The 24,718-nt window shown below is 35.0% G+C and overlaps 2 protein-coding genes across 2 annotated transcripts; one reads left to right on the forward strand and one right to left on the reverse strand.

The window, feature by feature from the left end:
- The first annotated feature begins 3,932 nt into the window (after positions 1-3,932).
- Positions 3,933-11,847, forward strand: LOC114373579 (DDT domain-containing protein PTM-like). Its single transcript, XM_028331071.1, has 9 exons — positions 3,933-4,922; positions 5,527-6,171; positions 6,356-7,508; positions 7,649-7,931; positions 8,490-8,614; positions 8,724-9,181; positions 9,295-9,323; positions 9,637-10,119; positions 10,199-11,847. Exons 1-9 carry the CDS (start codon positions 4,171-4,173, stop codon positions 11,095-11,097), a joined length of 4,827 nt encoding a protein of 1,608 aa, XP_028186872.1. The 5' UTR covers positions 3,933-4,170; the 3' UTR covers positions 11,098-11,847.
- Positions 11,848-12,285: 438 nt separating this feature from the next.
- LOC114375283 (AP-2 complex subunit alpha-1-like) lies at positions 12,286-23,875 on the reverse strand. The gene is made up of 27 exons (XM_028333062.1): positions 23,481-23,875; positions 21,117-21,248; positions 20,804-20,929; positions 20,263-20,325; positions 20,087-20,184; positions 19,790-19,997; positions 19,542-19,613; positions 19,370-19,462; positions 18,825-18,926; positions 18,534-18,631; positions 17,978-18,059; positions 17,720-17,808; positions 17,131-17,236; positions 16,985-17,050; positions 16,528-16,634; positions 16,336-16,440; positions 16,113-16,233; positions 15,818-16,006; positions 15,468-15,692; positions 14,866-14,946; positions 14,586-14,750; positions 14,414-14,500; positions 13,897-14,022; positions 13,690-13,770; positions 13,521-13,592; positions 13,033-13,112; positions 12,286-12,947 (listed from the first exon to the last, which is right to left on the reverse strand). The coding sequence occupies exons 1-27, from the start codon at positions 23,610-23,612 to the stop codon at positions 12,791-12,793; spliced, it is 3,063 nt and encodes a 1,020-aa protein (XP_028188863.1). The 5' UTR covers positions 23,613-23,875; the 3' UTR covers positions 12,286-12,790.
- Between the last annotated feature and the right edge of the window lie 843 nt (positions 23,876-24,718).

The raw sequence follows: 24,718 nt of genomic DNA on the forward strand, positions 1-24,718 counted from the left end.
GAATAAGTAAAACAATATCCATATTTGAATTATAAACACTGCTAATTGATGTGCATGAGTAAATTATGTAATTAAAATATATAAGAATTAGTAATATCTTCCCATTTTTATTACATCTTTTCGTGTGAATCATTAAAATTTCAACATTCTCTGAGTTTTTGTGCAGTAGGTGCCTTAAACTGCTAATCCATATTGTTTTGATGACTTTATTTTGCAATTATACAGGCAAGGGATAGAGATAGAAGTTGAAGTCTGATGGTTCGCGCTCGGCGCACTAAACTCACTTAGTGAGCTGTGTCGCTTAGCGGGAGAGTGTCTGCTGAGCGCGAGAAAGTAGCAAAGAGAACCTGCAATCAAACGAAAAGGCACTTAGCGCACATGGTTCGCTTAGCATCCAACCACTTACTCTCACGCGCAGACGCGCTCAGCGCGTAGCGCGGGATTTCAAACTCATGAAAGGTTTTTAAGAAAAAAGTTGGGAGGAAGAATAAAGTTTGTTTAGATAGAAGAAAAAGCCCTAAGCTTGATCTGGAGGAGGAAGACAATCATTGAGAGCCCACTCTCTTTCCCCACTTTACCTTCATTTCCTATCTTTTCACCTGTTACACCCTTTTGTATATTTGAGTCATTCATGACCATGAAGGGCTAAACAATCCATTGTTGGGGAACCTCCCACAAAACTCCCTTTATGTAAAAACTCTTACTATCTATTTAATATTATTTATAGTTTCATTGTTTCTTTCAGTGTTTATTTCCATGTACTTGGTTTGATCATCCATTATATGTTATGTCCAGGGTTAAGCACGGGGAAATGTGGTTAATCCTTAAAAGTTGGAAGAACATCTAAAATGTTTCATTGTTAGGGATAATATGAAGTAATTTAGTTGAGGTGTACATCTCTATTAGTCATACAGTACACTTAGTTTAGTTATTGAGAGATTAAGAAAGAAACTAGGAGGATTATGCTTTCTCGTGTGAGGAATCATTAAAGTAATTTCCCAGATGTAGGTGATAACTATAATAATATTAAATAGAGAAAAATTACCCTAATTACATCAAGAGAGGTTTCGATAGGGAGCCCTCGACATAACCAAATCTTGCACTCACTTTTCGTCAGCAAGCTCAGTATTTGTTTTCTTTACTTAGTTTTAGTCTAGAGTCGCACCATCGTTTAATTTACAACCAAAATGATTTACTTGGCATTTTCTCAATTCATTCATTAATTGCACGTAATTTGAATACGCACTAGTTAAGCACAAACAAAATCCATATGAAAACGATACTTGGCCTTACCATTTTAAAATACTATTAGGATGAATTTGTGTACTTGCCAATGAACTAATAACGACAACAAAATTTGCAAAAAATGTGAAACAACACTCAAATCACAAACTAACTTTAAGAGATTACCTTGAAAAACACTAGCAATCCCAACATCAAGTTAAAGTCCAACTAGACAACTCTAAAAAAATTTAAACGAACCATTGGAACTCAATATTATGATATTCTAAACACAATGCAAAAAAATAAATAATAATAATTAGGTTTACACATCAATTCAATCCTTTTCACTTTATTTATTTCATCTCACAAATTGTTGACATTTTAATTAAATTTTGTGTGCAAATCAAAGCATCAACAATAATCAGATTCTAGAAACTATGAAATTAACAAAGGACACAACATCCTATACAAAATGTAGACTCAATTAATACAATAAACATATAAAGAGTTAATATATCTCCATCCATGCAATAATATTTTTTTGTTTTCACTTTCTACTAATTCAAAATGTAAAATCCAAGATTGTCAATGTCCATGTCATCCTCTAAAATTCTTTCCAAGTCATTTCTTTGCACATCACCCTGTTTTTTTTTTTAATCTAAATTGACCATTTTATCATTGCTCCCATTATCATTGTCAACATTAAATTACAACACAATGTTTAAACCCAAAATATTAAAATTAATATTATTAAGAGAAATGAGATGCTCTAGTGCACAATGCTCAAATAATATTGATGAAATTTTTTAATTTTTCAACATTTGATTGATTAAAACAAAATTCAATATATTCAAGTTTATAGTGAGGATTAGGAAAAACAAAGTATGCAATCTTCCTATGTGGATTTTTCAAATATACAATTAAATATCTCCTCAAGTTAAAGGTTTCATAAAAAACACTATTTGTTGCATATGATGTTTGAAAATACTTATAAATAATCCTATTTTTTTCCCTCAATAAAATGTGGCCAATCATAAAAAAAATCTAACACTATTTGTCTTATTCATGTATACTTAGGTTGTTGTCCTTGTTATGATAGATTTTTTTTTTTTTTGCTTTCTATGGTTGTAATAGAGCTTCTTGTGGTTATTATGGTGGAGTTAGAGTTTGACCATGTAGTCACACCTAAATAAAGAGGTATGTTGAGAGTCCCACATGACAGGTAGTCATGAGAAAAAATGAAGCATGTTGAAGTCTTACATCAAATAAAGATAGTGGTGAGATAAACGATATAAGTGGAGAGCAATCTTCGTCTTACAAGCTAATTTTGTAGGGTTGAATTAAGCTCAAACCCACTTTTTCACATGGTATAAAAAATTACTAACTGCAATTAGAGATAAAACATTAACCATCTTATTATCACTTTTGTTTCCCATTTGCCTTGTTTGCAAATTCTAAAGAAAAATATAAGATTAAAGAAAAAGAAAACATGTTTATAATATATTAAAATTTCAATAAAAAAACACATGCATCTAATTTATTTATAGACTAACAACATACATGATGAAAAACACATTATCTTAAAAGCAAAATTTCCATAACTCAAGCAATTCCACAATATTCTAATTAGTCAAAATAATCATCTATACTACTCTACATCTGTTATTAGTTAACTCATTTTCATTGTTACTCCTTTATTTCTCAAACAGACATAAAAGTTGAAAACCACGCAACATCTCAAACTTTTCCATTATCAAATAAAGCCCACAACAATTAATTAAAAAACGACTATCAATATGTTTTTAAATAAAAATCATAAACTATTTTAAAATAGCTTATGATTGTAATCATATTTTAAATTATTTCGAAAACTGATATAAATGTATGGAAACTTTGTAAAAATAATTATATTCACAAAAGAAGTTATTATTTTATGAAAAAAATGTAACAAACAAAATTTTATTCCTCAAACTGTGAATTCTAATTAATAATATATGGCATGTTTTAATATCTACTCATATATTTTAAATCTAATCTCTTAATGAAAGCATTTTTATAAGTTTTTTTTTCACCCTCATTGATCCATGTATCTTATCTTAATATCGCATATTAAACATGATTTTTTTAATATTTTATCCTTTCAAAATACTTCATAATTTTAGTTTAAAATTTAATTTGACTTTGGTAACTAACTCAATTTTTTTTACTATCTCAATTGTTCCCTTTTTATCTTTTTTATTTTTTAATCATTTATCTCTTCTTTTTTGCTAATTCATCTATCTCTTTGTATTATCATTTTCATCTTTATCTATAACTGAATTTCATTTTTTAATAAGTACCATAGATAAATTATTTATCATAAATTTAAATATATATTTTATATGTCAAAAAAAATTATCTATAATAATTTTTAATTGAATAAAATAAAAAGTTTCATGTGCCTAAATTGAAACACTAGTTTTTTGCTTTGTTTGAGAAGTTTCTTTGTTCTATAATTTTATTTACCCGAAATACGACATTCACCAAATCCACTACTACTACTAGTTTTTAGTAGCAAGAATTACCCAGATAATGATTTTTTTTATCCTTAGTATCATTTTTTTTAGAGATATCCATAATATCATTTGAAAATTAAAAATAAAATAAAAAACGTGCAATTTCCTCTCAAAAAGTGCAATAGACTCGCCCGGGTGGAGTCGGCAACTCGGTCGCTCGAGTGAGATAACCACAACAAAACTCTTCGTCATCACTAGCTAAGTTTTCCCTCTCTTCTCCCACCTTTTTATCTCGCACAACCCTAACCTCTCCCCCTCAATCCTCACCCACCCCCCCCCCACACTCTCTATAAACTTCGCACGATCTCAACAAACCCTAAACCTTTCTCCAAACTCCAAAATCTCTCTGAAAAACCACTGAGAGACTCTTCATTCTCCCTCTGATTCGACGATGGAACCTCCTGTCGTGAGATCCAGGGGCCGCCCACGCAAACGGAGGAGAGAAGACGAAGCAACCGTCACTGGTGACGCGAAAACGCTTCCCGAGGCAAAGAAGACGACGCCGGTTGCATTGATTGGACGATACGTGCTAAAAGAGTTTCGAAGAAACACGGTTCTTCTAGGCAAAGTCGCGCGTTATGTTAGTGGACTGTACAGAGTCGTATATGAGAGTGGCGGTTTCGAGGATTTAGATAGCAACGAGATTCGTAGGATACTTCTCCTTGATAGTTATTTCGACGACGATTTGATTCGGAGGAAGGTTGAATTGGAGGAATCGGTGTTGCCGAAGATCACAGCAGAGGAACCGGAGAAAGGTTCGAGCGAATTGCAAGGTGAATTATCGGTTGACAATGAAGAGGAACGAGCTGAGACGGATGATGATGAGGCCAGGGATTCGAGTTCCGGTGCGGAAATGCCGGAAAAGGCGATACCGTCGCCGCTGATGCTGCCGCCGTCTTCCGGAACAATTGGCGTGCCGGAACCGTGTGTTTTGAATCTCTTTTCGGTTTACGGATTTTTAAGATCGTTTAGCATTCGCCTGTTTCTTAGTCCGTTTACTTTGGACGAGTTTGTTGGTGCTTTGAACTGTAAAGTTTCGAATGCGTTGCTTGATGCAATTCACGTTTCGCTGATGCGTGTTTTGAAACGTCACCTTGAAAACATTTCACCAGATGGCTCGCGGCCTGCAACAAAATGCCTTAGGTGCTTACTTCTCTTACTTTTCTTTTTATTTCGATTTTTTGTTTTTGCATTTGATTTAGTTTTAGGACAAAAACTTAGGTGCAATTTAAGTTTTTGGTACTGTTTTCTGATTTGAAATTAGAATTAGAGTTTACTGTTGCTACCTGAGGTTTGTAGTTAGCTTTACTCCTGCTGCAGCTTTATCTCATATATCTTTAATCATGCTTACCGTGTTACAGACCGTTGTGTGGAAATTTTATGTATCAGTATGTGTCATGTTCGATTTGATTTGACTGGTGGAAAAAACAAACTGTTCTATTATGTTTCCATTTTCATTTTTCATTCTCGCGAGCTTAGTGGAGCATATGGCTGGCTTTATTTAGAGTCCAAAAACACTGGAGCCATGTTATGCGTGCTTTTGAGCGAATAGGTCGAGTGTTGTAGAAATTTTTTGAAGCAACTAAACGTGTTGTTTAATCTGTTGACTAATTTTTTTAGAGGACATTACATCTGTTATATTCACCTATTTGTAGCATTTTTTTAATATGCCCTAGTATTTTTCGATTTATGAGACTTTTTTATGTTGAAAAAAGATATTAATTGGAATATGTAATTTCCTTTTCAGGTGCAGTGATTGGAGTTTGGTTGATGCTTTGACTTGGCCTGTTTTTGTGTTTCAGTATTTAGCAATTTTTGGATACACAAAAGGACCTGAGTGGAAAGGATTTTATGACGAAATCTTTTATGGCGAGTATTATTTATTGCCTGCAAGTAGGAAATTGACGATATTGCAAATTCTCTGTGATGAAGTTTTGGCGTCTGAGGAGCTAAAAGCTGAAATGAACATGCGTGAAGAATCAGAGGTTGGGATTGATCATGATAATGAAGATTGCCTTCCTGCTGAAAATGGGCCTAGAAGAGTCCATCCAAGATATTCCAAAACTACTGCCTGCAAGGATGCTGAAACTAAGAAGTATGTTTCAGAATTGAATGCTGAGGAGGATGATGTTGATGGCAATGGAGATGAATGTCGCTTGTGTGGCATGGATGGGACCTTGCTTTGTTGTGATGGTTGTCCTGCTGTTTATCATTCAAGGTGTATTGGTGTGATGAAGATGCATATACCAGAAGGGGCATGGTATTGTCCGGAGTGCAAAATAGATATGATTGGGCCTACTATTGCACGGGGAACATCACTTAAAGGGGCTGAAGTATTCGGAAAGGATTTGTATGGGCAAGTTTTCATGAGTACTTGCAACCACTTACTGGTGTATGTTTAACTTCTTTTGTGTTTCTTCCACTCCTTCATTTGTTATGCTGGATGATTCTGGTGCTACTTTGAATTTGTGCTTTAGCTTTTTATTTCTGTTTTCCTTTTTGCTATCATTATCAGTTCTCACTATAGATGCACTTGAAACTTTGAGTTTTGATTTTGTGATCTTTTATGACTGCAGGCTCAATGTCAACAGTGATGGCTTTTGTCTTAAATACTACAATCAGAATGACATACCTAGAGTTCTCCAAGTCCTTTATGCATCTGAGCAACATAGACCTATATACAATGGTATTTGCATGGCGATGTTAGAATATTGGAATATTTCAGAAAAGTTCTTACCCATTTGTGTCAGTAGACTAACTCCTATGGTCGAAGAAGAGCATAAAGCTGTTAGTTCGGTGAAGGAAGAATACAGTTTAATGTTTGGGAATGGGATTTGTGGTGATAATTTGGTGCCATCTCTTGATGCTTCATTGGTTACAACTCGAAGTCCTGCTCCTGGAAGCAGTGGCAATGCAAGAACTACTGTGAATCTGAAGCTTAATGAGGAAACTGCAATGGATTCGACTGTTTCAACTGTTAACCATCATCACTCTGACCCAAAGTGCCAAAATTCTGTTAATAGGTCAGCTGCAGTAAGCCCTGTCAAGTGCTCCTTGGTAAGCAGACAATTTAATAATTATGGGCACGCAAATGACGTAGGGTTGCCTATGAATTTGTCTTTGCAAACTAAAGGCGACCAATCTGGTTTTGGAAAGTGCAAAGGCAGTTTAACTAATGATTTTGTGTACATGGGTTGCTCCTATAAACCACAGTCATATATTAATTACTATATGCATGGTGATGTTGCTGCGTCTGCTGCTGCTAACCTGGCTGTTCTTTCTTCAGAGGATTCTAGATCAGAGGGTCATGTGTCTGGCAACTTGGGGAAAGCAACATCTGGAAACACTTATTTGCTAGCAAAAGCATTCTCCCAAACAGCTTCACGCTTCTTTTGGCCAAGTTCTGAAAAGAAGCTTGTGGAGGTTCCAAGAGAGAGGTGTGGCTGGTGCATTTCTTGCAAAGCCTCTGTTTCAAGCAAGAAAGGATGCATGTTAAATCATGCTGCTATAAGTGCCACCAAAAGTGCAATGAAAATCCTTTCTGGTCTTGCTCCTGTAAGGAGTGGAGAAGGAATCATCCCTAGCATTGCAACATATGTTATGTATATGGAGGAAAGTTTACGTGGCTTAATAGTTGGACCCTTTCTGAGTGAATGTTATAGAAAGCATTGGCGTAAACAAGTTGAACGAGCCAAATCATTTAGTGATATAAAGCCCCTTTTACTCAAAGTGAGTGGTTGTTATTTTTGAACCAAGGAGATTTATTAGTTTTTAATGTCTGGACTATTGCTTGCATTTGTTGCACTTGTTAAATGTGCAGATTTGTAAATCATTTGCTTTTCATTGGTTAATGAAATTGTCATTTTCAGCTTGAGGAGAACATTCGAACAATTGCTTTTTGTGGAGACTGGGTGAAGTTGATGGATGATTGGTTGGCTGAATTTTCTACAATGCAAAGTGCTACATGTACTCTTGGAACAACACAAAAACGTGCAACTTGTGGGAAGCGTAAGAAACAGTTATCTATCAATAAAGTTACAGTTGGTGGTTGTCAGGAAAATTTTGCATGGTGGCATGGTGGGAAATTTACCAAATCTGTATTTCAGAAAGCTGTTTTGCCAAAATCCATGGTAAAAAAAGGAGCCCGCCAAGGTATTCTTTAAGTAAATAATATACCATTCTCAATTGGAAGCAGATTATTAGCTAAATTGGATTGATGCATGTTTAATCAATTTTTGATTAACCATGAAGAAATGGAAAACTTTTTCCCAAGTCACACCAATTGGTCATTCTCTTTAAAATTTTAGTGTTTAAATATGGACGCTTTAACAATTTATGGACTGGTTGTAGCATTAACACTTTTATTTGCTAATCCTTTTGTTTAATCCTAAAAAATTAGAAATACATATCCTTTTTGAAAATTATTGTTAATTTCTAAATGTAGTAATATATTTAAACAATAAATATTACATATAATTAATATTTATTTACCACGAGATTTCAAGTCAAAAAGCAGGAGTTCAAGAAATATTGTGTCTATCAAACTTGAAATTGACATAATTGAGTTGCATCTACAAATCCTGCTATGTAGTTTTATTTGAATGACATCCAGTCCGTTCCTTCCTGCTGACAACTATTTGCCAATTGTTTTGAAGTAATTTAAATTTGTATGAGAATTAAAGCACAAGCATTGACTGTTGTGGGCTACAGGTGGTTTGAGGAAAATTTCGGGTATATTCTATGCTGATGGCTCTGAGATTCCTAAAAGAAGCAGGCAGCTAGTTTGGAGAGCTGCAGTTCAAATGAGTAGGAATGCATCTCAGCTGGCACTTCAGGTTTCCTCTTATTTATTATAATAGTTTTGTTTTCTGCATTAGCATTTTTTTTTTGCATCAGCATGTTGGATTTGGCAATAACTTGATGATACCTGATTATTTGCATCAGGTCCGATATCTAGATTTTCATATCAGATGGAGTGATCTGATTCGTCCTGAGCATAACCTCCTGGATGTGAAAGGTCAAGATACTGAAGCTTCTGCTTTTAGGAATGCAAATATTCGTGATAAAAAATTTGCAGAGGGAAAATTTTTGTACAGAGTAGCCTTTGGAATCCAGAAACATCTTCCTTCTCGGGTAATGAAAAATGCTGAAATAGAGCAAGGTCCCGAAGGAATGGAAAAATATTGGTTTTCTGAAACACGCATTCCTTTATATTTGTTAAAAGAGTATGAAGTACGTAATGGAAAAGTGCTATCTGAGAAAGAGTACATGCATATTACATCTCATATGCACAAAAGGCGGTTGACAGCTACCTACAAGGACATATTTTTTTACCTTACCTGCAAGAGAGACAAGTTGGACATGTTATCATGCTCTGTATGTCAGCTGGGTGTTTTAATTGGGTAATTACTTTTACTTGGTTACTGTTTTATTCTCGTGTTTATATGCTATTGCTTCTTTTCTCTCTACTCCAGTTCTTTCTAAGGCCACAGTTTTTCTCTTGGTTTAATTTCAGGAATGCTCTCAAGTGCAGTGCTTGTGAAGGTAACCCTTTGCTTGATCCAGCATCCTTTCACTTACTTCAGTATGCTGTCATGAAATTTTTTTGTTTTTTTTTTAAATGAGATATTTTCAGTTTCTCATAAAATAGTCATCCCATTCCATTGAATAAATACACATGAATGCCCGTACATAAAGTTTCTTCCCCTTTGCAAGGGTTTTTAAATAGTACTCCATTTTTTTTTTGGTTAATGTGGTATGGGGTTTATTTGGTTTGTATTTTTTTTGTAGCTCACCCTTTAATTTTGTTTGACTTTGTACATATATTGGTTTAATGTTTTATTTCATATGGGCATAGGTTATTGTCACATGGGGTGTTCCGTGAGTTCGACAGTCTCTACATGTGAAGAAGTTGAGTTCTTGGCCACATGCAAACAATGTCATCATGCCAAATTACTTACTCAAAAACAGTCCTGTTATGAATCTCCAACTAGTCCCTTACTTTTACAAGGACAAGAACGTAGCACTTCGGCAGTTCTGAAGGGGCCAAGGCCTAATGGTGATGGTCAAGGATTGATGTCTGCTAAGACAAAGAATAGTCGACTTGACATGAAACGAGTTGCTTCTGATTTCCCTTTGGAAACAAAAGGCCGTAGCAGAAGTTGCTCTTGGGGTATTATATGGAAAAAGAAGAATAATGAAGATACAGGCTTTGATTTCAGGCTCAAGAACATTCTTCTAAAGGAAGGTTCAGGCCTGCCTCAACTGGATCCTGTTTGTCGTTTGTGCCATAAACCATATAGATCTGATCTAATGTATATTTGCTGTGAAACATGCAAACGTAAGTTTTTTATTCAGTTAATAAATGATAACATTTTCAACTGCTTACCCTTTATTTATCTAATTTCTGAGTTTTACAGATTGGTATCATGCTGAAGCTGTTGAACTTGAAGAGTCCAAACTTTTTGACGTGCTGGGCTTCAAATGTTGCAAGTGCCGCAGGATAAAGTCGCCTGTGTGTCCTTACTCTGATTTGTACATGATGCAAGGGGGCAAGAAGTTGCTCACAAGGGCTTCAAAGAAAGAGCACTTTGGGGCATATTCTGATTCCGGTACACCTATCGACACGAGAACATGTGAGCCTGCAACTCTTATCTATCCTACAGGGGATGTCTCTAGACAAGACAATGATCCTCTGTTTTTCTCCCTTTCAAGTGTTGAGCTGATTACAGAACTCCAGTTAGATGCAGATGATGCAGGTAATACTGTCTCTGGTCCAGGGCTTCCGAAATTACCTAAATGGGAGGGGGAGAATAATGGTTCTTTTATAGGTAATCTTCATGCTGAGTTTTCAACAAGCAATGCAATGGTGTCCAAATCTGTAAAAGATTTATCACCTGTAGAATATGGCTCTGCTGACTGCAATCTTCTGAATAACTCTGAAATTGTAAATTTTGATGAATTGGTGGATTTTGAACCTAATACCTACTTCTCTCTGACTGAACTGCTCCACTCAGATGATAATAGTCAATTTGAGGAAGCCAATGCATCTGGGGACTTCTCAGGGTATTTGAAAAATTCTTGTACATTAGGTGTTCCTGAAGAATGTGGGACTGTTAATTTAGCATCCAACTGTGGATCTACAAATTCGTTACAAGGAAATGTTAATAAATGTCGGCAATGTTCACAAAAGGAACCGGCCCCTGATCTCTCTTGTCAGATTTGTGGGATTTGGATTCACAGCCATTGTTCACCTTGGGTTGAATCACCATCTCGGCTTGGTAGTTGGAGATGTGGTGATTGCCGGGAATGGCGATAGCAGTTTTGTTTGTCATCCTATTGTTCAGTGAGAGTTCTCTTGGGTATGGTGGTGTTGAGGGATGCGGTCATTTCCGGGGATGGTGAGAGCATACAAACTGACTCTCAATTTCAGCATTAATCATACAAGCTGGCTCAGTATGCGTGCATTGATTGGTTCAGGTATATGCGAGTTGAATCCATTGCCACAATGTATACTGTGCGCTTTCAGAGGTTAATTGGCACCTGCAGATTGCGGCTTTCCTGCCACTGATAGATTGTGTTTGAGTAATGATGACTTGGACATGTTTCCAGCCTGCGGACAGAATGGTTGAATGCTCTGGAGCCATATTGGTTTTTACTCCCTGTTGCATTCTCCCTCCCATCTCCACTTCTAATGCTGGATTCATCGAAAAATGCTCCGATCAATGGTGATAGGCAGTTTTTTTATGTTGCTTATCTGACTCAATTATTTGTATATATTAGATCACATTCTTTTGGAGGTCAATCAAAATTGAAACCTTCACCTCGGATCTTAGATCAAGCTGAGATGCCTAGTGAGCCCCCCTTTCCTCCTTGGCCCCACCAAAAGTTATTCTTTATACGCTTACAAGCGCTTTCTTTCGGCTTAATATTCACTCCCTAGGTGCTTCAGGATTACATACACCGTTCTCATGGTTCTGCTTGAATACTAAAGAATATAGGCATTTGTGAATGAAGTGTTTATCATGAGTTTATTGATACCATAATTACATTTTGTCTTTGTAGTACTGTGAATGTGTGATTTTAGTCTTAAATTCATTTGAAAATTTAACATTTCAATTTTCTATTTGTTATGACCAAGTCTTTCTATGACTTGTTTAAATTTTTTTAATTCAATTTTCACCAATTAAAATAATTAAATGATTTTAAACCTTGTTTGAATTCCATTAATTATAATATCTTAATTTCAAGTTTTTAAATCCTTCATATATCGTTATTAAATGAGTTCAAAATTTCTAAAAGCTTATTTCCTTCTCAAATGTAAATTTCGGTGAAAGATTATGACAAGATAATGGCTTAATTTATTAATTGAAAGAATTTAGATTAAGGTTATAAAAAATATAATTAAACATTTGTGAATTTTCAATAAATTTGCTTTAGCATGCTCCACATCACACCCACGTAGTCGACTCAAGTTTAATATAGCCATAAAATAAAAAAAAATTCATAGACATTAACTAAACTTTTTTCATAGACAATAAAGTCAATAACTTGACTTTGAAGTTTGAACCCTAGAAAGCATTTGATAGCAAAAATGCGTATGTCCTTACTCCACAAGCTATTATTGTATATAATGTCAAAATAACAATTTCAAACTTACAATTGTTTCTATCAAAGGCAAATATCTTACATGCTATCAGGTGCACCACAAACAATTCAGTAAAGTGAAACTGGGAAGGGGAAAAATATGAGAAAACTGAAAACCCTCGCCCAACTAATGTATAAAATCTCGTTTAAAGGACAATCACTTTGTGCAGAAAGAATCTCAAAAATGCCCACCAACCCAGAAATCCCTGCTCAAACACTCAGCTGCTCACTCATAATTCCGCCAGCCCTTGCATCATGATTTTGTCTATCCACCTCACCCTCGCTAGCTTGAGAGGAACATGGGTTAGGCTGTATAGATAATCAGGTTTACAAATGTGTAATAATTAATGAACACCTCTACATTGTCATAAAAGAGCAGCCAGCATTGCCCCAGGATCCGTCAATGCTGTGGGAGCACTGCCTGGTTGGGCCACTGGTGGAGATGTTGGAGCTGGTTGTGTTGGTACATGGGTTGCTGCGGTGGGAATGCTGACTAATTGGTCCTTGATGAACTCCTTCAGCCTGCAAACCAATACAAGAATGATCAGCAAAAGCTGTAGAATCTGTTGATGGCATCCTTTAAATAGAAAACTAATCAGTCACATACTCAAATGTTAGTGTTGGGTCCCCTGAAGCAACCGTCATTCGCAGCTGGGTTCGGTCTGCTGGGTCTGTTTCAATTCTTGCCTGCACATCATCATTCACAAAAAAAAAAAAAAAACAAGTTTAAAAATGTTATCAACTACAAAAAGCTTCAACTAATGTTATCATCAATTTAATAAATAATAACAGGCAGAAAACCTAATACAACAAGAGTTTAAAAATGACAAACAAGTAATACAGCGGCAACGCCAAACTGCTAATGCTTCCGTAGGAGGTAAACAAAAAACCCTATACCATCCATGTCCTTTCAAGGAGGTTCTTTATGAAAAACCAATGCAGACAGCAACAATTTGATTAATATGATCTTGAAGCAGGTGAAAAATGCTGCCTCCATTTCGCCTCCCTTTTATCTTATAGATCATTTAACAAGTCTCAACCATACTATTTGTAGGGACTAGGATGCAAGATATGTAGTTCAACACATGTACTTACTAAACAAAGCATTGCCCTTGTACTTTCTGAATAAAATGTTGTACTTGCAACAAGATTGTTTGGATTGGGATCCTAAAGCAGAAAGACAGCAGAAACAATATATAAATTAGTGGTTAAAGAATGTCAGGGAAAATAATCAAAAAAAGAAAAAGGGACTTCAATATCATACAAGCCCTGGGCAAACTGTCAAATGGAAACTGTTGAATAAGTTTGCCATTTCGAGCAGTGGAAGTGGTCTAACACCTCTAACCTGCAAAACCAACAGGAAAGATGAATCTATGATTGCATGATCAGAAATAACAAGCCATCAAAGAAATAACATATTTGCCACAAAATAAACCCAAAGTTCACCATGTACATAATGCAGAATACGTACCACTTCTTGAAGTTTCAAAGGTGGTCCAGGAAGTGATCTCCATTGAGGGAAAAACTCTTCAGCAGATATAGTTATAGGCTGAAGAAATTTATTTAGGACAGCAGGTAGGCGAAGCTTGACATTGACCTGTGAAGCAACATAGATAAATATAAGTTAATTAAAATAGTATTTGGTTGGAGGGAAATGGGGGGGGGAGGGGGTTAAAGTCCCTTCTCACTCAATTTAGAAGGACTAATTGGGTAACAAAATGTTTAGAGGACTAAATTGGTGGCAAAAGAATCTTTGAAGGACTAATTTAATAACTGAAATTTTAGGACTAATGTACTGATGCATTTTGAAAGGACTAATATGGTGATGCATTTTTAAAGGACTAATACGGTGATGCATGTAACTTGGAGCCAAATTTGGTACTAATAGATAAAATGATTTTTTTTTCTAACATTTAAGATTTGAGCTTCTCAACTCGATCAGGATTTTTGAAATTAGACAAATAAAACATAAGTTTAAATTTACGTACCATATTGTTACCAAACTTGTAGGAGAAGTCAAGAACGGCAACATCCCTGCTTGGGTGGAGATTAATGACCTCAAGTGGGCATTGCACCTATGCAATCAAAAGAGGGAAAATGTAAGCTTGTTAACAATTAACAATATTTAAAAGCAACAAACAGTAACAAATGAATTCTCACTTGTGCCCGGGGAGGTATAGTTTCTGGTACTAGAGACAGCTCCATCTTCAAATGCGTGGGATGCAATATTAAAGCTTGAACAGAGACAAGAGGAGAAGTATTCTTGTTTCCCAAGAAAAGAACAAGATGCCCTTGATGAGCTCTCCATTCTGCTTTAATGCCAATCTGTGCAAAATATATATATATATATAAAATCTAGGAACACAAGTTTAAACAGCAAATATACATGACCAAAATTAAAACAAAAAATAGAGAATATTAGAAAAAAATGAAGAAATACCTGAATATAAGGATCCTCATATAGAACACCACTATCCTTCATGCACAAAGCATGAAATCTTTCAGCAATATTTCCAATTGGCTGCACATGCAAAAGGTGCAAATTATATTCCAATGCCCACAAGTTATTTTGTAGAACAATGGAGAACACAGTCTAGTCAAAAAGTGACCTGTTACATGGTCTAAATTTGTATTTGTTCAAGAAAGTTTTGTGTAACAATGTGGTTCATCATCAATAATAATCATGCCTAAATAAAATAAGATTTAGGAAATATAAGAAAAATAATATTCAAATGGAATTTTGCAGTAGCATTCAGTTAGCACTTGGCAGATCAGGTTAAGAAAAAGACTTCATTACTTATTTGGGTACTTTAAGGTTTTACTACATCACATGTTAAGAGCCCAATGGCCTGAGTTGTGGCTGGAAATTTTGAACAGACCAAGTCAATGAAATTGGTCAGCATCAATATCCTTATTTTGATTTGACTCTATTCCCATCCGTTTTGGTTAGCTAATATAAATACTCTCATTCACCCTCATAAATAAATATCAAACCATCTATTCTCCAAAACTATCCTATATATATAAACAAAAACAATGTACCTGCACAGAATTGGCCTGTTCTCCAGCAGGTACTATGGCCGTGGCTTCAACTACAGTTCCTTCCAATCCTGAATTGGAGCTTGGCTGAGGGTGGACACTGATACCGGGAGGGCCTTCAATAGCAAGTGGACCCAAGAGATCACCAAGGAGATCTGCAGAGGGAGGTTGAGAATCTACTTTACTCAAAGTCCCATTTTCCTGGGATAATCTTTGATCTGCCTCATCCTGTTTAGAAAAGTAGGTGTCAAACTAAGAAGCAAAAAGATGAACCAATATATGGTTCAAGATGCTATAATGTTGACCAAAATGATGTAGTGAAAAAGATACACGAAGTGGAGGGATCAACTAACCGCATTGCTACTCATGCTGGGCACCTTTACAAGGCTAAGTTGGCCAACAGGTGGAGTTCCATTAGCATGACTTTGGCCTGTTACAACCAAAGCATTTGATGTTTGGGATTGCTGCTGAGCTCGTAACTTTATAGCACTTAGTTCCGCTGTATCGACTTCAGTGTCTTCAGCCTTTTTGATCAATGCAGACTGAATTTGAAAAAGAGTATAAATCCATGAGTGCTATACCATAGATTATCGAAGTGATTATGCAAATTTCAAATAAGTTGTCTCTGAATCAATATTGCAAGAAAACCTGTCGTTCAGGGAATTTAGGCATTTCGGCCAATATATCCATTAGAGCTGCACCTTTTCTACTCAATGCAAAATATTCAACAGATCTTTGCTGTATTTCGACTTCAATTGAGCTTTCATATCTAAAGATGAGCAAATGGATTAGAAGAACCTATGACATCATAAAAAACCATAGAAAAAATTCATAATAATAGAAATTGAACATTGCAGAGGTAAAATCTCACTTCTTAAATATTGTCCATATTTGATTCTGTAATTCAGGGTCTGGTGGTTGACTGTGCATCAGAATTTTAGCATATGTTGACAAAAGAATAGAAATAGTAGAAGTCCTGAAAATAAAGCACCTCTAGTAAGGTATCTAGGAAAAAATGCATTTCAACTATGAAATATATGAGGTAGGGTGTGATTCCCCTTACGATACAGTAGGAAGCTTCTCATGTATAATGCTAAATAGTTCCTTCGGACTGCATCCAGGTCGTCTTGCTAGAAGGTGTCCAAACTCTCCAAGTATATATGCACTGACCTGTTGAAGTGTATTCACATGAAACAAAATCAAGCAAATGCTATTTCATAGTTACCAAATCAAGTTATAAATTATTTAGTAATTGTTATTCGTGAATGAATCAATATAAAGTAAAATATTAAATAAAATCCATAATAACATAAAGAAATACTTATTGACATTCTTCATACTTCGTAAGAGATTATGAAATTTCAACGTAAATGGACCACTTAGCGAAGATGTCACTGTTTTGCTCTAATATGATTAAATATTTCTCACACATTTTACAGTTTAGAAGCCATCATCAATAAGTGGCATTTAATAGAAATATGGTCCGTACAAATTAGTAGCATGAGTAGAAACACACAAACCTTAACCATTGTCTCATGTATAGCAGGTTTGTCAAGATATTCTCGAGCTTTTGCTGCAGCATAAGGCTGAGAAAGACAGAAAATGCCTTGTGAATGATGTGTAAAATAGGAAGCAGTATCATAGTCACTACAAGTTTCAAACACACCTGTAAGTCTTCATTGTTTGTAACAAACTGAACCACCCGAAACCATATGTCATCGCTAACAAAATCTCCGGCCTTGTCAATTAATTGAAGAATCACGTCAACATACCTGTATAAAAGGGATGGCATGATATCAGTGTACATATTAAATCAACAATAAGTTCTGATCAAATATCAAGGGTATTTTTTGTACTGAAATATGGCGTGACAGGTCTATTGATTCCCTTCTACAGATACTGAACAATTAGATAAACAAAATCTTGCAATCCTTCACAGTTGCAGAAAATGTTGGAAATTATTGATTTTCATCTCACATTCATAAAGTATAGCATATTTTTGCCATAAAAAATTCTGATTTTGACATTAGACAGGCTGGCTGATATTTTGAATTTTATAGTTATATTGTCTTTTTCACAAGTAGAAATTTCATGACAAAAGAGTCAAGTGCAAAAATTGAGCACAGGTCATCCACAAAATAGAAGTAAAAGAAAACAAGCTACAGAAAAAGATGAAAGAACACATCAAAAGTTCAAAACACTAAATAAGAAACAATATTATTCTATTATTTTTCTAGTAGGGTCTATTGCATTACCATGAAAGGTCTGGTGCAAACTTCTCAGCAAGAATAGCTGCTTTAAGTGACAATTCCTCACGCATTGCAAACTCCGCTGTGCTGAGATACTACAAAAAAGTTGGAATTGCAAACTAATCATTTTGTGTATCCAGGTAATAGCTGGTTCATTTTCTTTATTTTGTTTATTGTTCCATGAGGTTGCTGTTGGGAAGGGGGTAGGGTTTACTTTAATGAGATTTTCAAATTGCATGAATTAGTTCGGACCTAGCTCTATACCTGCAGTAGTTCTTCAACTATATCCTTTGCATTTGAAACATCACACATGCCATAAAGCAAATCTAGAGCACGCCTCCGAATACTGCTTGTAAATCAATGCAGGTAAAAATATTAGATTTAATAAAAATTGCCATTGAGAACAAAGGAATTTGCTCTGTATCAACCTTGCATTTTAATGCACTTCTAAAACTTTCAAAGGGAAACTACTTTAGTAAACAGTATCAACTTTCTCTTATAAGTTGCATTTTTGCAAAAAAAAAAAACATAAATTATAACCCACTTATTAACAACACAGTAAAACATAAAAATAAAAACCAAGATCTTCAAAAGAAAATAATCTTTCTGCTCTTAAGTCGACTTAAATTTTTAACAAGGGTCAGGAGGAGTGTTGAGAGTAAATCAATGAATGGGCATCCTATCCTTAATTGCCCCAATTTTATACATACATGTACACTTATATGTTACCAATAAGTAAAGGCTGGGTTCTGCATGAAAATAATTTAGTGATGATATATACAGGATCAATGATGTCAACATATAGGATAGCAAATGTAACCTGATGTCAGGATCCTTCAATGAGGTAATAATCTGAGCTTGATGTCTTTTAATGATATCTTGTACATCAGTAACCATCAACATTCTTGTCATATTCTCCTGCACCATAATAGCATATATGTTATGAACTGGGACATTGCATTATGACAACCACCACCACCACCAAGCCTTCTACTATGATAATGAAATCTACTGCAGAAATTGGGCATGCAATCCTTGTCCCTCCTTCAAACAGAAATAAAAGAACAAGAAAAGAGAAATATGGATTAATCAAGTATGCCCCCCGACTTACCAAGCCAAGATATCGAATGTTTGGTTCACGGACAGCAATAAATTTTCCAAGAAGAGCCACACATTGAGACATCATCTCTTTTTCAGCATCAAGATGCATCACCTGAATATAGCAATCAGAATAGAGAGTATAACTGCTACATCTGATTGTGAGGAAAAAAATCCCTTGTATGTAAATTGGGAGAAGGGGGGAGGGAGAGAATAACACAGCCACCAAATTCACTGCTCACATCTCTATATGAAGAATCATCCATATATCAATAACAATATAGCAGCAATTAAGGACAATTACAGAACCCACCGAATGTATACCATATACAACACCACCACCAAATGCATGCAGATGTATAGATAGAAATGAAGACAGCTCAGCAAATAGGGGGTGTAAGCGGCCTGTGATCGACCCGTGAATGATCAACCCAAAAAGCATGACACTGTCATCATACTAATATTTACACATACATGACACTGTCATCTATAATGAGAAATGCAAAGAATGAAAATGTTGTTTTTCATTTTCAATATAGTATGGTGCAATAAACATACCAGAGCAAGAGCTTCAAAAAGAACGGCATGGGATGCATTATTTTTGTTCACATTTTTTACAACATCAGTCCCCATCAGTATCCTTTGTAAGACCTGAAATGATTAATCAAGGCTCACTAAAATTTGTTAACTATTTTTTTTTTTTTGGATGTGTCAATTTGATATTACAAACCTCAAACAATGACCTTCTTGCATTAGGATCTTCAATGGTAGGAAAATATTGAAGAGCCCTCATTGTTTTGACCTACATTAAGCAAAAATTGTTAAACACTAAAAAAGGTTAACTTGCTGGATAAGAAAAAATTTAGTTCAACACTTTTGGTTCTCAATAAAAGCAAGCTGTAAGAGTAGCATTCAAAAATCTTCCTAAAACCCAAGCCAATACAGAAATATATTTGATGAAAAGAAAAATTCACAAACCTGAAGCCAGGGAGATGGGATACCGTAGTAAGTGTATTCTTGTGGGATATCCTGGTTCCTAGCAAGCCGTTCTAAAATTTTGATACACTTAGGAAGACAACTCCAATATGCCTCATGGTTGTTTGATACTAATGCAACAAGAAGACTCATAGAAGATGTCAAAACACCAAGGTCTCGTTCATCCAGAAGTTGTGCCATCCGATCCGCCCTTAAGGTAAAAAAGGACTAATAAGATGCATTTGAAGGAAAACAATAAAGAAAAAAAGTGTATACAAGCAAAATTACATTCAAATTTACCATCCATCTACATTGACAACATCAGGATTTTTCCTGTACAGTCGCAGCAAACACAATGCGGCTTTTTTTCTAACAAGTGGTCTGCAGCTGCTCGATATCTAGATCACAAAATGCAGTTAACATCAATATTTTTCCAATCAAGCCACCTATTTAATGCTAATGCAATAATTTCTTACCAACAACTTCTGTACATCAGGTGCTAAGGACTCAGCAAATTCTCTCCCACCAATATTTCCAACCTACAAGATAGAAGACATAACATGGTGGCAGCGACTCAAAGGAAAAGATTTGTTTTCCAAGGAAAGAAACAAAGTACCAAGACTTGTCAACTTCCATAATTTACTAAATGCACACATTAGCATCTACAAGAACTTTAGAAAATATATTCAAAGTAAGACCCTTTAATTCACATGCATGGGAACCATAATGGCAAAGAAAAGAACATAAGAGTCATCCAAATTCTAATGTGGACATTTTATCAATTTATGATTGCAAGTCCATATTACCAAGTAAAAGTTTTTCATGACACATAATTAACAGAGGATGGTACAATGTACAAAAGACAAAGTCATCCAAATGGATAAAAATTTCCAAGACTTCTTGTTAGCACTTTTACGATACTAAGAGAAACAGGGTAGTATACATAATTCTTAAATGATTAATATGAAGAGCAAGTCTAGGAAAGGATGGCAGTTTAAGTTTTTTCCATTACCATACCATAGTCAATGCTAGACACTGGAAGGTTTCATTACGACCAATGATATCATTGCGCACTGTATTTATAGCCAACCTGAGAAAGTCATGATTTTCATTAAGCAAACTTGATGTTACAATGTACCCAACCTGCAGTCATTTATGGCAATATTAGAATTACTTCTTCACAGTCTATAGATATTTTCTCTGCTAGGTATGTAAATGAACTGAAACTGAAATACTTCACCAGAATAAAGTAATATATTGAGAGAGAGAGAGAGAGAGAGAGAGAGAAACAAATCATTATAAAAAGGTGTCATGAAGGAGAACAAAATACCTGTTTTTCAGGATACTTTGGGGCAGATATAAGAGAAACAGCTTCCATGTGACCAAAATCCACATCATATCCAAGCATATATATGTAAAGCATTTTCCAAACATATTTCTTTTTCTCATATGGAGTCAAAGCCTAAAGATAGAACCAAAGGTAAAAAAGATATATTAGTTTACTAGTCAATAAAAGAAATTCTTGACATTGCAATCCAGGGAATCATGGATCATCAATTTCTGAAACAAAATGGTATTCAGAGCCACACATTTTTGGAAACATACAGATATGTGTGTGACTGTATGAGTTGAACCAAAGTCTCAAACACACAAATGAATTACATCTTAAATGTATGTTAATAGCTATAGCTATTCTTGAGCTAAGAAAGTGATGTGCTGCAACAATGCACATAATGTTAGTTAGTCTTATGTATATTTTCATGTTTGATTTGATTTTTCATGTATATTCCAGAATATTTGGATAAATATTGGAGATAGTATGAAGAAGGAGAAGTAAAGAGATTTTACTTAATCTCAAAATGTTATTCAAATCTCTAAAGTTCATATTGGAGAGAATCAAATAAACCATCTCCTTATCAGAAAATCAAGGAGCTGAAGGCCTAAGGATTAGAAGACCAAAACAGATCAGGAAAACGTGACTCCTAGATCTAATTTATAAATAAAAATAGAGGAGATTTTGAGAGAGTAGGAGAGTTGTCAGACGGGGATCTTGCATAGAGGGAATTTGTGCTTTAGATTAGAAGAATAGAAAGTTCCAAGGGAAAAAATGCAATCAAGAATGGTGTAACTTTAAAGTTTTATTTTTTTTCTTCCATATTTATGATGAATAATTTTCTGCTGGCATGAAGGCAGCTTGGTTTGAATGATGATTTATTTGGATTCCTACTGAGTGTTAAAGTTATTGATTCTGAATTGACCATTTATAATCTTGATTGAGTGGGGTTGCGTAGGAAACTGGATAATTTGTACATGACTTAGAGTCTTAGACCATGTGAAAAATGCCATAATCATTAATTTTCTAGGAATAGTGGTGAGCGGGATTTATTGTGAGTCACTGAGACTCTATAAATCATCAATGTCTTTTTTCTTCTTAAAATTCAAGTTCCGGAATTAATTGGGTTTTAGGAACTAAAGAGGATTGATGCAGCAAAAAAATGAGTATTAGTTAATCAAGGGAATCTGTCCATAAATTGATATATTAGGTCTTAGTTAAAACTGGAATACTAAATACTAGTTGAAAAAAACAAATGAAATTGGATCCCTAATGTATTCAATATTGCACGCTTACTAATACTCTCTAACTTACGACCATGGAGCATTTTGCATTTTCATTATAGCTTTTCAGTATTTAATTCATGCTTTGTATTTCAATTTCTTCCATATAAAAATAAAGCCAAGTGTAGTAAGTAATTAGTTATAATCCTTGTGGAGACAAATCTAGACTAATCCACATACCATATTATTACTTGATTTCATACACTGCCAAATTTTATCTGTCAGAATGCAAGGCCAAGGCCATATACAGAACATACTGAAATTTACTCAGGAATATAGATGCATCTTTAGAAGGTATAAAACACAATGTTGTCTGAACACAAATATCTCAGGGAACCATTTTCCTAAGGGATTTTTTTTTTCTTTTTGTTTTATGTATCATTATATAGCTTCCAATGCATTCTTTGCACTGGAAGCAGTATGGCCACCGGAAGTAAGGTCAGAAAGAAATTATGCTATTTTTAACATATTTAATCTACCGAATCTGTTCAAACTGAAAAGGAGTTGCCTTCTATTACATAAATATCTACTCGTGAGCTGTTAAATCAATTGATACCAGCTGCCATTCTACGTTATCTTCAATATCGCAGCCAAAGGGACACTAGAACTAGAAGTGAACAGAACAGAATAATTGAAAGCTCAACCAATAACGGATACCAAACTGTACAGAACACTCTATATCCTCTGAAATTTTAGCTCATTGCTGTTTTTTCCACAAACTCATCAACACACAAGTTATCATGAGAACCTTCGCTTTTTACGCAGTAGTAAACCAGTGCAAATCCAAGGTCACGCATCACAAACCCGCTCAAGTCCTACTCATTTCAACATTCAAGGCCCGCTATATACCTAATTTTCCTCTATCAATTTTAAACATCAATCCCAATGCTATGAACAAGTCACCGATTTCAATTTTCCTAGGTTTCCACTGCCTCAGAGTGACAACAAACAACAGAGTTCGGGAAAAATCAAATTCGAGCAACAGAATGCGCGAGAAATGGTGAAAAAAACAACAACAGGAAGTGGCAATTGAAGTTAACAAAGAAGCTGAAAGGAAAAAGAGAAACCCTAAGCGAACCTTCTCGTTTTTAAAGCGCGTGCGAATGTTGCCGAGTTCCTTGTCAACGCGGAGCCTCTCCTGCTCCTTGTTCTGGCAATTGCGAATATCGCTTATGAACACGGAGAGTCCTCGCATCCCCGACATCGCCATCGCCTATGGCGCTCGCAGATCCCTCTCGTCTCTTTCTCTTCAGATCCCGCCGAAACTCGATTGGGATTGCGGATTCGATCGGATCCAAACGCGAATTTGAGCGGTGGTTGATCTTCAGCTCCAAATTGCGGAAACACGAACGGAAAAACGGAAGAGGAGAGGAAGAAGAAGAATTCAGTTGTGTTACGGTTGATCTAGAGAGAGAAACAGTTTGCGAGGTGAGAGATAGAGAAAGAGAGAGGGTGGACTGACAGAAATTGAAAAAACTAAAAAGCCCTCGCTCGCTGCGGAACCACCTTTTATTTTTTCCATTTTCATGCCATTTTACCAATTCCGTCATTCCATCATTTTCTGTTTTTTTTTTTCTTTTTTCTTTTTGCCCCCACCTAGGACTTTTCTTTTTCATATGACTAAAATAAATTCATAACTAAATATCAACATTCATTCATGAAATTAATTGAACTTGGATTTGTTAAAAAGGTATCAAGTTATAGATGAAAAAAAATGCATTTGGGGGAAGAGATTCAATAAATATAGTGAGTCAAATTTTCTGACCAAAATTCACCTAAAAAAATTAATTATATTGATAAAATAGATAAATATTTATACTTATTATATGATTAAAAAATAATTATTTGTTGTTCACTGTTTTATTTTTTATAATTTAAATTTCATTTCCCTTTTTTTTTTCTTCCAATTTTTGTCTTTTGTTTTTCCCCCTCTATGATTGTGATATTTATTCTCTCTCTTTTGCCTTTGGTGTCCAAGTCAAGGATATGTCGGAAAGGTCAAAAACTCAAAATCATGTTTTTCCTCCTTTGCTTTACGATTGAAATTGGAATTAAATGCATTTGGGAGGGCATCAGTATTGCAGCTCTACTCTATAGCATTCGGTAGGTATCTGCAAACTAGGTCTTTCTTTACACGATGTAATCCTTTTTACTAATGTCTTTTAACCCAACATCACCTTATTTAATGTTTTATACTTTATGTTAGGGATAAAAAAAATATTGGAAGATGCAATAGTACATCATTGAAATAAAATTAAGTTCTCTTTATACTTAAATTATCATTTTTCTTTTTCTAAAAGAAAGCACTCTTTGATA

This window comes from Glycine soja, chromosome 11 (genome assembly GCF_004193775.1).
Source record: "Glycine soja cultivar W05 chromosome 11, ASM419377v2, whole genome shotgun sequence".
NCBI classification, from domain to species: domain Eukaryota; kingdom Viridiplantae; phylum Streptophyta; class Magnoliopsida; order Fabales; family Fabaceae; genus Glycine; species Glycine soja.